The following is a 17,574-nucleotide window of genomic DNA, read 5'->3' on the forward strand; positions in this document are numbered from 1 at the left end:
TACAAGACACGGTTTAAATTCATTTTCTGAGCAGTTGCTGAAAAATTAGATCTGTTAGCAAAAGGTGGCTCATATGTCAAGATGGATAGATACATTGTAATTCAGCATTTCAATTTATTTACTATATTGTGGGGATCCAGGATGAAAACGGGTGCCAGCAAAACAGTCTTATCAAAGCAAAAGTCTGCTTTATTTTCAGCACCTTTTCTTCAGAAAAAGGTGAAAATAAAATGGCTTATCTTCACCAATAATGAAGACTAGCAAATAAGTTCCAACAAATAATTGCACATCTCTTTGCTTGCTAAGATATTTTCCACCTTAAGATAGTCCTTCTGCTCCCAAGCGGTTACAGGGAGCATTCTGCCTCTCTGTCTCCATTACAAGTCTCTCTATCTCCGTCTCTGTGAGCTCACCTGTCTTTAATAGCCATGTCTAAAGAAAAATACCTACCTTCTCAAATTAACCTCCTCTTAGCCCTGCCCCAGACTTACTCTTTACAATGTATATATATCTTATAGGGAGGCCACATTGTAGAGTAGAGCAAAACATAATTTGTATCTTCGCATCCCACTGAGTTTTATTTTTATAGATTTTAAGAGGAACCTATGAGTACAAAAACATGGAGGGTGCATTTCCTGACGTTTTCTCTTCAGTAGTCTTTTGTTGAAGCGTTCATTGGTTATATAGAAAGTACAGGTACTAAAGGCAATTGCTTACAGTCAAATCTATCAGCAGTTATCAGCATATCAGAAGTACAGAGTAAAAATGTTAGAAACTCTAAATTATTTCAAATAACATTGCATATACAGAGCACAATGGGAGAGGTTTGCTAAAACTGGTGCACGCAGAATCTGGTGCAGCTGTGCATAGTAACCAATGAGATTCTTTGTTTTATTGGCAAAGCTTAATTGAAGAAGCTGAAATTGGAAGCTGATTGTTTAGTAAGCACAGCTGCACCAGATTCTGTGTGCGCCATTTTTTGTAAATCTTTCCTACTGTGTCATTTCGTTGACAAGATGTCATGAAAAAAAAAAAAAAAAAATAGAAGAAAGGATACTTGGCAATAATAACCAGTGACACCAGTCTAAAAAAAGAAAAAATAGATTTATCTATGTTTCGATTGTAAGGGATGGTGAAACCAGGTCCTCCTATTTACATTTTTTTATGGGTTTTTCTTAAGAGCACTTTTTCATCATAACTTGTTTATTCTTGTCCCTTTTTATTACAAAGTAAATGGGGTGTTATGGTAGATCTCCATAGTTTTGTAATCTTTAGTTTTGCTGCTAGAAACGTGCAGTATAACAGTTCTAGCTGCTTATGGGAAGTAATCTATGCCAATATATAGTTTGACTAGATCTAGAGTAAGAGTCACTCTATACCCCATTCATTCAGAGTAAAGTATGAATAATTTGTTCCAGAGTGTGTGTAAGACAAAACATGTAATTAAGGTTACATATATGTGTAGATTTACTAAAGGCAAAAAGACTGTGCACTTTGCAAAGTGCATTTGCACTCTGCAAGTGAAGTTGCTCTAGAGTTTAGTAAATAAAGTAACGCTTACATTTGTAAAGAATACCCAATCAGGTCACATTAAATTAAAATGAAAATGAAAATTAAAAAAAAAAAAAAAAGGCGTATTTTTTGCTGGCACATGATTGAATGATGGAAGTCAGCAGAGCTTCTGCACATTTAAGCTCTGGAGCAAAGTGAACAGTCTATTTGCCTTTAGTAAATCAACCCCTTAGAGTTGCATTTCCTCCAGCAGTGCAGGGAGATAGTTCCTGAAAATTTAGATCATCTCTAGAGGATCGATCCTCCGCTGAGCAGCACGGAGTCCTATACCTATATATACCTATACCTAGGTATAGGTATAGGCCTGAGGAAGAAGCGCAGGCTCCACAAATGCGTCGCCTGCGCCATTGCGTCACATCTGGTAGGTGACGTCCGGAAGAAGCCACCTTGCACAGGAAGTGCTGGCAACCACCGGCAAGAACTGCAGGAGCCGTGACCGCTGGAGGCCATCCTGAACACACCACTGGATTGGACGACATTTATATTATGGATCACACTCTATACTATTCATGCTTGTGAGTACATAGCTTGTGTTACAGCCTAATTAATTTTACATGCTGCACTTAGATTGGCACCTGTGTTCTCTCTACAGTCCATTACAAGTGCTTTATTCTTTCTTGCCACAAGAGCTGCCTCTCCAGTGACTGTGCATGGACTGTTTTTTACATGGATGTTCATTGTTTGGACTTTTTATTTAAGCTCACCTATGGACTTTGCTAATAGCTAATAGTTCCTTTTATTTGATAGTATTATCAATATTATTATTGTCAATATTCTATGTGGAATCAGTGGGTCCTCTATTCTGCCCTCTTTGTGCCAATATATTGTTGTAGATTGAGTGGCCAAGCATGTCTCCAAAACCTAAACCCTATTGAGCATCTGTGGGGCATCCTCAAATGGAAGGTGGAGGAACGCAAAGTCTCTAACATCCACCAGCTCTGTGATGTCATCATGGAGGAGTGGAGGAGGACTCCAGTGGCAACCTGGTGAACTCCATGCCCAAGAGGGTTAAGGCAGTTCTGGAAAATAATGGTGGCCACAAAAATATTGACACTTTGGGCCCAACTTGGACATTTCCACTTAGGGGTGTACTCACTTTTGTTGCCAGTGGTTTAGACATTAATGGCTGTGTGTTGAGTTATTTTGAGGGGACAGCAAATTGACACTGTTATACAAGCTGAACACTCGCTACTTTACATTGTAGCAAAGTGTAATTTCTTTAGTGTTGTCACCTAAAAAGATATAATAAAGTATATACAAAAATGTGAGGGGTGTACTTACTTTTGTGAGATTCTGTGTATGTGTATATATATATATATATATATATATATATATATATATATATATATATATATATATATATATATATATATATATAACTTTTTATTTCCAACACTTTAAACAAATCCCTGTGCTATGTTTGTTGTGAAACCCTTTCAGCATGGATAGAATTTTCAACACCATTTCCAAAACCGGTGATCTGCCATGGACAGCATTTATAATGCTAGCGAAGTGTTTTGATTTTAGGGTAATTTGTATGAAGTAATTATGGCTATAGCAATATTTGGTCCATTAAGACACTATGGAAAAAGGATATGTTTAACTACACAGCTTGACAGCAAACTGTCCCTGGTAAATAGTTAAATGTCAGCAAGTATGCTGTTCATCAGTATTAACAAATGACAGTCAGTTAGATTTCTTTTTTTTATAATGGTTTGTCTGTTGAAAGACTTCTAGTTGGTAGCTAAGAGTTACTGCATTATAATTACTGATCAAACAAACCAGATTGGCATGCCAAGTAAGACAGATCCTATAGTTTGTAAATATTTTATGCTCTATGAATACAGCAAAGCATAAGTATACCGTGTTTTACCAGTTGCAGAGAAATGCAGGGGTAGATTAGGGGAATGTATGAAAAAGGCTTCTACTCTTTCTTTAAAGATTACAGTTAGGCTAAAGCCGATGTAGATAGACCATTTTTTTTATTACGGCTTATAAAAAGCACCACAGTGCAAGTCATACAGTGCAGTGTAAATGACAGTGTGGATTTCTGTCAATCATAAGCAGCTGATTACTCAAATTGCAGCCTACGTATAATATTTATATAAGCTATAATGTACTTCCAGCCAACAGTAATGAGGCCATAATGACACACAGCCTTGTGAGTGACTTATAAGCAGCAAGACATAAAGTTGAGCGCTTTTTAGGCTGAACATAAAGATGCTGCCACATGTAATTTGACCAGATTTTGCTAAATCAGTAAATATACTATTCTTCTGTTATTAGGACAGAACAGTTCTGAATGGCAAGATTTGTGCTGGGAGTTTAATGTAAATTAATGATGGATCTCTGTGTGTTCTTTAGAGCTAAACTGTGACCTGCTGATTCAGGGGATAACCCCAAGCAGCCATGCAAATCATTTCACTTTCAAAAGTTGCTTTAAGATCTGTGGCTACTTCGCAGGAATCCTCTTTACAGGGCTAGCCACTTGCTTGGCTTTGAACTTTTAGCCACCATTGTCCTACAAGACGGAGCTGAAATCGATTTTCCTAATAGTTGTTTGAAAATAAGAGCTGTGAGCAGGAGATGACTCATGTCATGGACAGACCTTTCTATACATGTTTCAGTTTATGCATTTGGACATACTCATGTGTCACAAGGATCTGACCAAGCCCTGCTTTAAATCAGAGGTGTTAGCAAGGTAAAAATGTAACACAGTAATTGCTCTTTAAAAACCATTAAATGTCCATTTAAGGTGAACCTTAGTCTGTCTTTTTATTAGCTTCCTGTAGTTCCATGCATATTCAGGCAGGGAGAGGAAAGGGTGGTACTCTGAGCCAACTAGATCTTGCACAAGGGCTTGCCTGGTAGGAGAATAGAATGCAGGGCTGACCTCATCAGTGTGTTTACTAACCAGTCACAGGGTCACAGGCAAAGTCCTTTACCAGCCTGTGCTGTCTGATGGAATTGTTTAAAGAACTTGTACACTTTAAAATTTGTTTATTGTTCTAACTATGTATTAGTGTTGTTATACTTCCTCTAACGTTGGTTTGTCTTACCTTGTAATGATGGGCGTACATGTGGCTAAAGTTTATAGGGTCATGGCTGATCGATTCTCCTATGTCCATGGTTTGCATACAGCTAGCCTGTCCCTATTCACCAATGGGACAAGTCCACTTTCTGCTTTGGTTCATGTAGAGTCCAATGCATGCATTGCCATCCTCTCTGTGTTGCATCAAGAATGTGGGAGTGGTAATGTAATAAAGAAAATCCTCTAGCTGCATCATTGAGCTCTCTGTGTGTCTGTGAATGTTCTGCCTGCTTGTGGCTTGCAGATCTACACTGCTCAAAAAAATTAAAGTGGTGCTGGGCAGTGAGCACAGGGCCCACTAGAGGACATCGGGCCCTCAGGACACCCTCATGAAGTCTGTTTCTGATTGTTTGGTCAGAGACACTCACACCAGTGTCCTGCTGGAGGTCATTTTGTAGGGCTCTGGGAGTGCTCATCCTGTTCTTCCTTGCACAAAGGAGCAGATACCGGTCCTGCTGATGGGTTAAGGACCTTCTACGGCCCTGTTCAGCTTTCCTAGAGTAACTGCCTGTCTCCTGGAATCTCATCCATGCTCTTGAGTCTGTCCTGGGAGACACAGCAAGCCTTCTGGCAATGGCACATATTGATTGGGGATGGGCTTTGTGTTCGAGTCAAACCTAAGTTTGACTCGAACACAGTCCGTTCGCCGAATGGCGAACAAATGGGCTTCTTCACGGGAACTTTGAGTTCCCACATCCATAATGCACTGTGCACTGGCAGTGCATTATGTGATTGGCCAAAGCATGGACTTTGACCCCCATGCTTTGGCCAATCAAATCATCTGTGCCACGATTGGCCAAAGGCAGGTGCCTTTAGCCAATCATGGCTCAGGGGCGGCTGCCGTGCACTGTGTGTAGGGCGAGGTAGAAGTTAGTTAGGCAGGGAGAGTGTGTTCAGCCTAAGCAGGCTTGAAGGTGGCGCGTAGGTGGTAGAATACCAGGCTTGCAATTGAGAGGTTGTGGGTTCAATTTCCCTTGGCCAGTGGGGGATTTATAAGTGGAATTCCTTCAGGGAGAGTGTAGTGAGTTTAACAAATAGTGCAGTGTAGTATAGTTAATAATACATTGCTGGCAGAGAGAGATTTTTGCTTTTTACAGTTTGTTGAGATCACATAGTGCAGTGTATACCACAAAGTTATATATATACTATACACTTCAGTTTATATCAGTTTATGTCAGTATTGCTCCCCCCCCCCATTCCATACCAGGCCACTCGGCTCTGGTATGAATTTTAAGGGGAACCCCGAGCCAAAATGTAAAAAAAAAACGCAGTGGGGTTCTGCCTAAAATCTATACCAGACCCTTATCCGAGCACACAGCCTGGCTGGCCAGGATGGGGGTGGGGCGAGCGAGTGCACCCCCTCCTGAACCATACCAGGCCACATGCCCTCAACATAGGGGGTGGGTGCTTTTGGGCAGAAGGGGCTCTGCCCCCCCCAAAGCACCTTTCTTCCCATGTTGATGGGGTCAGGGTTCTCTTCCTGACAACCGTGGACTGTGGTTGTGAGGGTCTGCGGGGGGGAGGCCCCCAGATCCCGCCCCCCCCCATGTGAATGGATATCGGGTACATTTTACCCCTACCCATTCACCAAAAAACATACATTACATGATGTCAGTAGTTTATTTACTGCACCTGAGCAGTGCATTATGGGACGCTCGTGACATCAGATCCCTATAAAAGAGCTGTCAAACTCAAACAGCTCATTACGTGCGGGAGGCGTTTTAAGAAGCAGGAGCTTCTTTTTTTTTTTTTTCTATTTTCCAGTTGCGGGTGGGCGAGCGACGTGATCATTGGGGGGCACTATTTTATTATTTTTGTTTTTTTAATAAAGGACTTCTCCAAAACTGGCTATGGTCTTTATTGTTTTTTTACACTTTTTTGGTGACAGGGTAGGGGTACAATGTACCCGATATCCATTCACATGGGGGGGATATGGGGGACCCCTTGTTAAAGGGGGCTTCCAGATTATGATAAGCCTCCCCCTGCAGACCCCCACAACCACAGCCCACGGTTGTCAGTAAGAGACCCCTGTCCCCATCAAGGGGTCAAGGTGCTTTGAGGTGGGGGGGGTGCAGAGCCCCCCCTGCCCTAAAGCAACCACCCCCCTCACGTTGAGGGCATGTGACCTGGTATGGTTCAGGAGGGGGGGTACTCGCTTGCCCCCACCCCCATCCTGGCCAGCCAGGCAGTGTGCTCGGAAAAGGGTCTGGTATGGATTTTAGGGGGGACCCCATGCCATTTTGGCTCTATTCCGTCCAGCGACGTAGACCTACGTCGCTGGACTCCTCCCCTTGTGGGCGGCGCGCGCGCACCACCGGAGGCTTGCTCCCACTGTATTCAGTTACAGCGGGATTGGGCCAGGGGAGGAGCGGCGGTGATCCCTGATCGGCGGGGATCGAGTGTGGAGATCCGCCCGCTTGTGTAAACAAAGCGGACGGATCTCGTAAGTGACAGGCAGGGTCAGATTGCAGGATTCAGCATAGCTGAACCTGCGATCTGTCCCTGTGTCACAAAGTCCCCTCCCCCCCACACACGTCAGTAAGCACCAGGCATACATTAACCCCTTGATCACCAAAAAAAATTAACCCCTTCCCTGCCAGTGTCATTTTTACAGTAACCGTGCATATTTATAGCACTGATTACTGAAGTAATGTCACTGGTACCCCCAAAAGTGTCAAAAATGTCAGTCAAGGGTCCGATCTGTCCGCCGCAATGTCGCAGTCCCGCAAAAAAATCGCAGATCACCGCCATTACTAGTTAAAAAAAAAAACAATAAAAATGACATAAATTTCCAGTAGTTAGTAGCTGCGATAACTTTTGCGCAAACCAATCAAAATACGCTTATTGTGATTTTTTTTACCAAAAATATGTAGCAGAAAACAAATTGGCAAACAAAGTTAAAAAATTTTGATTTTTACATTTTTTTGGGGAATTTCATATAAAAAATGTGAAAAATACATTTTGGCCTAAATATATCACAAAAATTGAATATATTGGATATTTTTTAACTGTCAAAGTAGAAAAATATTGTTATTTTTTCAAAATTTTCGCATTTTATTATTAATATTGCAAAAAATAAAAAGCACAGAGGGATCAAATACCACCAAAAGAAAGCTCTGTTTGTGGGAAAAAAGGACCTAAATTTCGTTTGAGTACGGAGGTGCATGACCTCGCAATTGTCATTTAAAGTCGCACAGTGCCGAATCGCAAAAAGTGGCCTGGACGTAAGACAGCAAAATCCTCCGGTGGTAAAGTGGTTAAAAGAGTTCGGATGTTCTCTAGAACATTTCCCCTGTTCGAGATGTCCTGGTGCGAACCGAACAGGGGGGTGTTCAGCTCATCACTAGTATTGACGTGCCATCCTGGAGGAATTGGACTGCCTGTGCAACCTCTATAGGGCCCAGGTATCGCTTCATGTTACCAGTAGTGACAATGACCTTAGCCATTTGCAAAACTAGTAAAAAACAGTCTGCAAAGAAAAGTAAGAAAAAAAATGTTAATGCCGCCACCTGTAAAACCATTTCTGTTTTGGAGGTCATCTCATTGTTGCCCATCTAGCATACTTGTTCTTAATTTAGTTAAAACCAAAGCAGCTGAAACTGAATAACAACCCCCTCTTATACCTAACTGACCAGATCAATATCCCAGGAGTTTACTTGACTTGATGCTATACTCTGATTAAAAAGTGTTTTTTTAATTGTTTTGAGCAGTGTAAATAATGTATAGCTAGCTCTCATCTGCAGAGTACTAGACTGAGAGACCCTGGTATTGTGGGATATATAGTTTCTTCACAGGAAAATGCAGGTCTCAGACTGTAATACCCTTTGCAGTGTTATGCCGCATGGATCACCTTTTTACCTAAATAATAACTTCTGACACAGAAATGGGAAGATTTACTCTACTATTGACTATGTGCAGGCCAACAAAGGACACTATGCAACTATATATTAATAGACATCTTATACATATGAAAAACACCAGGCACAGGTAGGGAGGTTCATAATGCCTTTAAGTTTTCGAAAACTGACGGAACAGAATTACAATGCTTTTGATATGTCAGAAAGTTTACACTTACATATTGCAGCTGAAAATTTAAATGTCTGGCTACACTTTTGTTTTCAGGCATAAGTGAATCAAGGGCCCCACTGTCCTTTTGAGATAGTAATTGGCAAAAGAAAAACTCAGAAATATTTATCAACACAACAGAATACGAAGAGGCACATCTAATCTGTTGGTGTGATTTGTATGCTAGCAGGCTCAAAGTCATATGCCATTTTTCTCTAAAACCATGCTGATCTTACAGACCATTTTTAAGAGTCTATTGAAGTTATAAACTACCATGTTGGCTTAGCTTTAAGCTTCTCTTTTTAGTTGCAATGTTCTTTGAGTGAAGAAACACATCAAACACTTCAACAGTTCTGGAAAATTAAATAAGAAGTTTGGGGTTTGGAAAAAAAAAAACCCCCATACTCACCTCAATGCTGTTACATTGGTGTGATGCTTCAGCTGTCCCATGTTGGATCTAAGACTGAGAACTGAGTGATTACATAACCACTGATCGCACAGTTCTCGGTCTGCTCAGAGTGGAGAGCAGTGATTGCCAGTCATTGCTCTCTGCTCTGCTTTTACACCACTTACTGGAGCAGTGGGCAGGTACAGCTGTCTCCAGGTTTCAGCTGTGTGCTGAGAGGTGAAGCCAACTGTCAGGCAGCTGGTTGGAACTATACAATATTGTTGAATTTTTTTCCAGAGCCTAGAGCAGCTCTGCCACATCAGCTGATAGCGGGCAATAGCCTGCTATCAGCTGATACTGTTTCACAAGAAAGCAAAAGCTTTGGTCATACTTCTCTTTTAATTACTGTACTTAACAAAGATATACTGTACTTTGCTTTCTGGAGTTTCTTAGGCTGTCAGTGCAAGTGAAAATCCTAGAGGCCTGCGGTTTTAATGTTGTTGTCCTATTGTCTGTGTACACATTTGTTGTAAAAAGCAGGAATAAAGGCTAAAGAAAACACTAGGTCTTTTACTGTGGTTTTGTTGATGGGACCCAAATCTACATTTAAAGTTTGAGCATGCCTTTATTTTTTTTGTGTTTTGGATAGACAAGGGAAAGGTTAAAATCCCTGCTAGTTTTTTTTTTTTTTTTTCGTGCTGCATCTATGCACTATTGGGGAAATTTCCACTCACTTCCTTTAGAGGAAATCTTGGAGAATTTCCCTCTCTGTTTTCCCAGGAACAGGTGTTTTCATTGGAAGATTTTTTCTTATCTTCTTCTTCTGGGGACAACTTTAATATTTTGGATTTCCCACTACTCTGTTTTGTTGACAATAGTCATCAGAACAGTAATAATGGGCCCACAGACAGTAAAAAAAGTTGACAGTGAGTCTTTCCCTTCCCCATCCAAAACAAAAAAACAGGTTAAAGATACATTTTATTCTTTTAGACAATGCTCCCATTAAGGGTCCATTCACACTAGCGCGACTTGTCAGGCGACTTGGTCGCCTGACAAGCCGCGGTCGCTCGCTCGCCATAGAGTAGTACAGGACCCGTTCTAATAGGAGCGACACAAGTCGCTCCGACTTAGAAAAAGGGTCCTGTACTACTTTAGGGCGACCTGGAGGCGACTTGCATTGACTTCAATTATATGAAGTCCGTGCAAGTCGCGCTGAGGTCGCGGTGTACATACAAGTGTACACAAGAAAAAGGGAAAACAGAAATTCTCTCTAGAACCATCTTACTTAATACACTTAACATGATACCAAGTATTTCATGTTAATGTTAGAAATATAGATATCAAACATTTAATATCCAACAAACATTATGGCTACACAGAGTACTTTATCTTACAAAACCTTAATATATTGTTAGTAAGACCAACTCCTATCATGATTATAATCCCCATAACTAAATGACCTCTGAATATATCACTTAATCCTGATTTACAAATACGTCAAAATGTCTTAGTTGGCTTAATGACTTTATGTAAACACTCTCAACCGAACAGAGGGAAAAATAAAAAAAAAATAAACACAAAAAGTACAAAAAAACACAGAAAATATACGCACAGAAAGTACGCACTCCACTATGACGATATATCAGTGGCCCACTTAACAAACTCAGCTGATCGTGAAACTCAGCCCACACGGACCAAGTATTCGCAAAACGTTCCAAATCATCAAGTTCTTGCACAAGTAAACATTCCAAGGCTTTAATTTTATCCACCTCTACCGCCAACTCCATCAGAGAGGGCACTTTTGATTGTCTCCAATATCTAGGGATCACATTTCTCATAGCAGCCAAAAAATGGCGTAATAATCTAACTTAAACAACCTGAGAGTTCCCGGTATCAAGGATAACAGAGCTATCTCAGGGGAAGGAGTCATCGTGGTCTCTGTCAACCTGCAGTGAAAAGCAAATACATTTTCCGATAACTTCAGGATTTGGGGGCAGTGCCACCATATATGTTGCATTGTGCCCCTATCTGAGGAACATCTCCAACATACATCGGAAGATGTAGAATCTATATATTTGATGAAGTCTTTATTCATTCAGTCTTCATTGTATATTCTTATATATATAATTACAACCAAAAAGAGAAAATTTTGCGCTTACATCAAAAAACATGTGAGTAAAAGCAGCAACTAAAAGTGTAAGACAAACACAATAAAAATCAAAAAAGGTGGGCTAAATATCGTGACAAAAAATGATCAAATAAATCATCATTAATAAATAAATGTCTATATTATGAAAATTAACCATAATGTGGAAAAAAACGTTCATATCGATATGCATAAAAATAAACCAGTGTTAATGTTAAATTTTGAATCAGCCCCTAAGCAGTCATGCATTTCTTCTGTAAAACAAAGACCATCACCACCAAACGTGAATCCTTCACCAAAAACAGATGGCTCCTTACCAAAAAGACATGACCATCAAGGTCATCAACGCTTAAGATATAACCCGACCAGGGCCTCTGGAATGGGAAGTAGAAATGTATGGCTCCAAAAGGTTATCAACCCCACATCCACCTCTTCTAGCTATGGTTGATGTTGCTCGCCATGAAAGAAACAACAATCCTCCACAGTGTAAAATTGTAACTACTTTTATTGAAAAATCAAGAAATGCACTTACAGAAAGTCCAATAGAAGAACGCATAAAAATAAAGCTGGCCGGCTGCCACAACATCGCCCGTCTCCTTGGACAGCACGTGGCAAAGTCAGCAAGTCGTAACCCGACGTGTTTCGCCACAGATGACGTCGTCCTGGGCTATTTATTTTATCACTTTTTGTCACGATATTTAGGGCAACTTTTTTGATTCTTGATATATACCGGTATATATAACTGCTACATATTTTTTACAGGAATGTTTAACCATTTATCAGTATGGCTAAGATACCATACTGTCATGAGTAGATCCTATGCAATTCTTAGTGAGCAATATGTGATCTATTTGTATACATTTTTAAAGTTTGTTTTATTTATAAAACCCTTGATAACTGATCCATATATCTTTTAGGTGGCAAATTTGCAAAATGAACTGAAAACCTCTGAGAAGAAATACATTAGTGCACAGAGGGAGGTAAGTTCAAAGAAAATGCTGTAATATTAGCCAATATTTCATACAGCTTAACTACCATATTTGATGCATTTTCTGAAATGTGTCCTTTACAACAGCAGAGCAGTCAATAATGAAAAATATACATATTTAAAATGGTTTGCATTTATTAACTTGTATATTACTTTTATGTTTGAAACGTTTTAATATATTCATGGTCTTTTATCACTGATGCACATATGTATAAACAGATGATTAAAGTAGTCAAGAAAGCAAATCATAGTTAATGTGCTAGAAGGCCATGTCCTTTTAAAGATTATTCCCTACTATGCCATCAGCCTTTGCAATACCAATCAATGTGTATCATCTTCCTTCTGCTGCAGTCATTTACAAGTAAGGTCCCTTTCACACTATAGTGTTCTGTGTTCCTGCATGCACGATAACCTGCTTTGTCAAGCAGTCTATATAACTAGAATTGATTGCCAAAACATTACAATAGAAGAAAAAAATAGACCTGCCCTTTTTTTTATTTTAACTCATGTGTTGTGGTGTGCTGCAGTGTGGCTTCTTTGGTGCACATTGTACATAGTGCCGTGTGTTGCATTATAGTGCAGTAAAATTCACATTTTACCATTGGTTACCCTACAACACATAAAAAAAAGGTATGAATGAGTGTGAACACACAGCTGGGGTGAGCAGAGGAAAGAGAGTAGTCTACTGCAGCAATTTGTGAAGTGAGAAGATTTTTAACTTTTTTAAGAGCATTTTGGTTGTGCTGCCTCAAATCTTTTCCTACATGCTGTACTCAGAAACAGGGATATAGGGAAAATTTGTGCACATAGGTAAATATTTCTATTAATTTTTTCTATGGTTATTTCTATAATAAACTGCAGATTGTGAAGACTACTGGACAGAAAGCCAGCTCTCTAGGGAAATTGTACAAGACTAAAATACTATTTTCATCTAAATAACTGCCATTCTGAATTGCTAATAGAACTTTTTCATATATACACCCAAATCCTTTTTTATACAAAACTTTTTTTCCCCTCTCTGTGATGCTAGAAAATGGATACACTTCTCCATGTATGAAATATATAGTACACCTGAAAAGTATTTACAGCGCTTCACTTTTTCCACATTTTGCTGTGTTACAGCCTTATTCCAAAATGGAATAAATTCATTATTTCTCTTTCATTCATTCTTTCGTTCATTCTTTTTGACACAGCTCCTGATCTTCAAAACCATTGGGTTATACTGCCCCCTACAGGAGTAGGACACTAGGCAGAAAAAGAATCTGGCTACGCCAGGAAAATCTGGGCAGTCCCAGGGGGTATACTCCCTCTCCCTGCTATAGATACTTCATTTTTTTTCTGCCTAGTCAGGAGTAAGCACCTATTTTCTTGCTGGGATCTCTGGTCTGGTCAAATTTTTTTTCTTTTTATTTTTTGGATAGAAATTTTTTTCTTCTGGATTTTTCCTGTGAGATCTACAACCAAATGCCGGACTGAGCAACAGGCTGGATAATCTAGGTCCATTGGTCACCCCAGCCTGGCCAGCAAGCATGTGCAGACCTCAGCTCCACGCTAAGTCAGCCACAACATAGCCCTACTGGACAGGGGCTTGCGTGTGAGCTAAATGCCTCACGAGGTCGCATACGACTGGGTCTCGGCCCGAGTCACATCATTCCTCCTGGCCGACAACCCCCCATTTCGATTGAGAGGAGTTCTGTCTGGAGCTGTGCCCACCCGGTTCCTGGTATGGTAAGTAGCTGTCTTCCCTCTCCACTTGGAGGGTTTTGGGTTAGACTTGGGCCCCTCCTTGGGACGGTCAGACCCCCCAGATTTTCCTCCTTCCCCTCAGGCACCCCCTTTCATCTGTCCCCCATCCTACCCCCCTCCACTTTTGCTGGGGCTGTTTGGGTGGTCTGGTCCACCTCCTGGGGTGGGGGCATGGTGCTATCCTGATGATAGGAACTGGGGGGGGGTGCGCCGCTTGCAACCAGGCGTTTGGCTGTGCAGGGGGGTTGTATCTGGTGGGGGCTCCTGCCAGAGCCCCCCCCTGCCTGGGTCTGTCCTTGAGGGATCCCTCCTTGGTCCCTGGAAGCCTTGTGGTGCCATGCGGCCTGCCATTTTGTTGTAGCCTGTGTGTTTATATGCACAGGGGCCATATCTGTATAGTCCGGCAGCCATTTCGCGGTGGTTTGCCATTGAAAATAGTGGCAGCCATGACAGTGGAGCCCTGTGGGTGGCAATTTCGGCGGTGGGAGCCCCTCCTCATCCCCTGGTGCTGACTCCTGGTTTTTTTTACTTGCTGATCGCCAGGCATGCAGGGAAGATTATCCTGGTGGCTGCAGGTGCCTGTTCCTGCTGAGTGGTTAGTCTGGTGGGGTTCTCTCCCTCTCTGCTGAGGATCGCTTGGTGCAACAAGGTGGTGCTGCCAGCGTGGTGGGGGTTGGCCCTTGCAGTGTTTTACACCTTTTTTGTGGGGTCCCCCTGGTGACTCATGGAGTCTTTGGAGCACATTTCCCCACCTGATCCCCTTTCTGAGGCTGCAGGGCCCTCCGGGTCCCAACCATGATTCGATGTACTGACAGCGGTCCTGGAGTCCTTTTTGTGTGGTGGAGGGGACTTTCGGGAGATGGGCTAGCAAAAAGCACTCCCCGCCTTCCCCTGCCTCATCTGTCTCATCAGATCCTAAATCTCATTCGGCCACCGAGGACGTGGGTCACCCTGCTGGGTCTGTAAACACGCGCCCAAAATCCTCTGATAGTGAGGATGAGTCCTCCACATCTGCAACCATGCACAAAAAGGAGCTGGTGGATGCAATGATTGTATATTTGCGTGAGACCTTAAAGATGGAGGGTGCAGTTGCGACGGAGGCGCGGGTTCCCTTTGGCACTCACAAGCCATCCAAAGTGGCAAAGGTGTTTCCTTTCCCTGCCTATTTTGACAAAATTGTCGCTAAAGAGTGGGGATGACCAAAGCATCCCCTTGGGGTCCCTAAGCAATTTTCTAGGTGGTACCCCTATTAGGAGTCCCTTATTAAGAAGTGGAGTGTTCCACCGGTGGTGGACCTTCCGGTTTCTAGATTGAATAAGGCAACCATGATTCCGGTTGAAGAGTCCCCAGCCTTTAGGGATCCTGCTGATGGAAGGTGGAGGCTGTGGCCAGCAATATGTACACTCTGGCTGGCTCGACACTGAGGCCGGTATTTACCATTGCCCTGGTGTCGCAAACCAAGTGAGCTAAGCTTTTACGCCATGACCTGGAGGGAGAACAGCTCCCCCCTGCTGCGCTGGCAGACCAGCTGGTCCAGGGGCTGCAGTTTATCCGTGATGCCTCTTTGGATGCGGCTCCCCTAGTGGCTCAGCTCTCCATTTTTGCAGTGGTCCTTCGGCATGTCTTTTGGCTCAAATGCTGGTCTGTGGACCAGACTACTAAAAGGGCCTGGACTGATCTACCCTTTCAAGGAGATTGCCGGTTTGGAGCTACTCTGGATGACATCATTAAAGCCCTCACAGGTGGGGGGAGAGTACCTTTCTTCTGCAGGCTACTAAGAGCAAGTAACCTCGTGGTATACATGGGCCCTCCTTCTCGGCTCATAGGATGTTTTTTCATCCCTCAGGGTCGACTGACAAGGGCTCAAAGCCTTTCAGGGCCTCCTCTGGAGGATCCAAACAAACCTGGTCTGGAAAACCGATAGCGGGCATCACCAGACCAACGGACAAGGCTCCTTCAGCATGAAGGTGCGTCCTCACCCATATCTGGGTTGGGGAATGTCTTCGCTGGTTTCTGGACCCGTGGACTTCCCTGGTACAAGATAAGTTGGTCCACAAAGTAATTTGTTCCGGCTACAAGATTGAGTTTCGCTCTTGTCCCCCGACAAGTTTCTTTCCTTCCAACTTGCGCCTGTCCCCGGACAGCTTACAGGGTCTGTTTGGGGTGATACAAAATCTGTTACTTAAAGGAGTGAATGTCCTGGTTTGGCCTTTGGAACGTTTTCAGGGTTTTTACTTAAAACGTTGTTATGTCAGTGGGGGATCACGGTACAGGGCTACTTGGATGACCTCCTTCTGCGAGCAGAGTCTCCTACTGCTCTGGTGGAAAAGCTGGAGATCACCATACGAACCCTGAGGGAGTTTGGCTGGATTCTGAATTTTCAGAAGTCTGCTCTGGTTCCATCCACAAAGCTCGACTATCTGGGTCTGACTCTGGGCTCGGCCTTAGCCATAGTGCTCCTTCCTCTGGACAAACTCCAGAAATTGCAGGCTGCAATTTGTCTCCTGCTGTCCCGCAGATGGTCAACCCTCCGGACTTGGGCCTGATGGTGTCAACCTTTGAGGCAGTTCTATTTGCACAGTTCCATATGAGGTCCCTGCAAAGGGAAATTCTGGCCAAATGGGACAAGACTGCAGTCTCTGGACAATCAAGTCAGGCTAAGTTGGGGAACAAAGGAGTCCCTGATATGGTGACTTCGTTCCCCGGTGCTTCGCCTAGGCAAATCCTTCCTCCACTTGTATTGAACAGAGGTCACCACGGAACCACGGATCCCAGCTTGTCCAGCTGGGGAGACGTCCACGGCAAACATTCTGCTAAAGGGATCTGGACACTGGAAGAGTCCAGTCTACCAATCAATGTCTTGGAACTTTGAGCGATCAGACTGTCTGGACCATTGGATGGATTGTCTTCAGGGATGCCCAGTGTGCATTCAATCGGACAATGCCATGGCCGTTGCTTATGTCAATCACCAAGGGGGCACAAGAAGTGTCCTGGTGGCTCTGGAGGTAGCCGGCATTCTAAGGTGGACAGAACGGTTCATTCCAGCTCTCTCCGCCATACACATTCCAGGGGTGGGAAACAGGCAGATTACCTCAGTCCACAGGCGTTGAACCAAGGGGAGTGGTCCCTTTACCTGGAGGTTATTCATCAGTTGTGTCTCCGGTGGGACATCTTGGCTCAACAGAAAGGTGCAGAGGTTTGTGGCTTGGTCATGGGATCCTCTGGCGGACGCCACAGACATGCTGGTAGCCCCATGGGGTCAGTATCATCTGATTAACGCCTTCCCTCCTCTCAAGCTTCTGCCAAGACTTCTACACAGGATTGAGGCTGAAGGGATTCTGGTCATCTTAGTGGCTTCATACTGGGCTCGCTGGGCTTGATATGCTGATCTGGTGCTGCTGGTCACCAACGTTCCTTGAAAGCTTCCTCTCAGGGAGGATCTGCTGTCCCAAAGACCAATCTTCCATCCTGCTTTACAGTCGCTGGCTTTGACGGCTTGGCTGTTGAACGCCAGGTGCTGAAGGATAGAGGTTTATCTGTGTTGTGATTACTATGCTGTTAAAAGCTAGGAAATCGAC

At 42.9% G+C, this 17,574-nt stretch overlaps 1 protein-coding gene across 1 annotated transcript in view; it reads left to right on the forward strand.

Moving 5' to 3' along the window:
- LOC309555379 (uncharacterized protein) overlaps positions 1–17,574 on the forward strand; it is a 654,339-nt gene that overhangs the window by 424,639 nt on the left and 212,126 nt on the right. Inside the window, exon 20 of the mRNA XM_082257367.1 lies at positions 12,180–12,242. Within this exon, the coding sequence (XP_082113493.1) occupies positions 12,180–12,242 (63 nt within the window). The remainder of the gene's footprint in view (positions 1–12,179; positions 12,243–17,574) is intronic.

Source organism: Pelophylax lessonae, assembly GCF_965119305.1.
Source record: "Pelophylax lessonae genome assembly, chromosome: 5".
NCBI classification, from domain to species: Eukaryota; Metazoa; Chordata; class Amphibia; order Anura; family Ranidae; genus Pelophylax; species Pelophylax lessonae.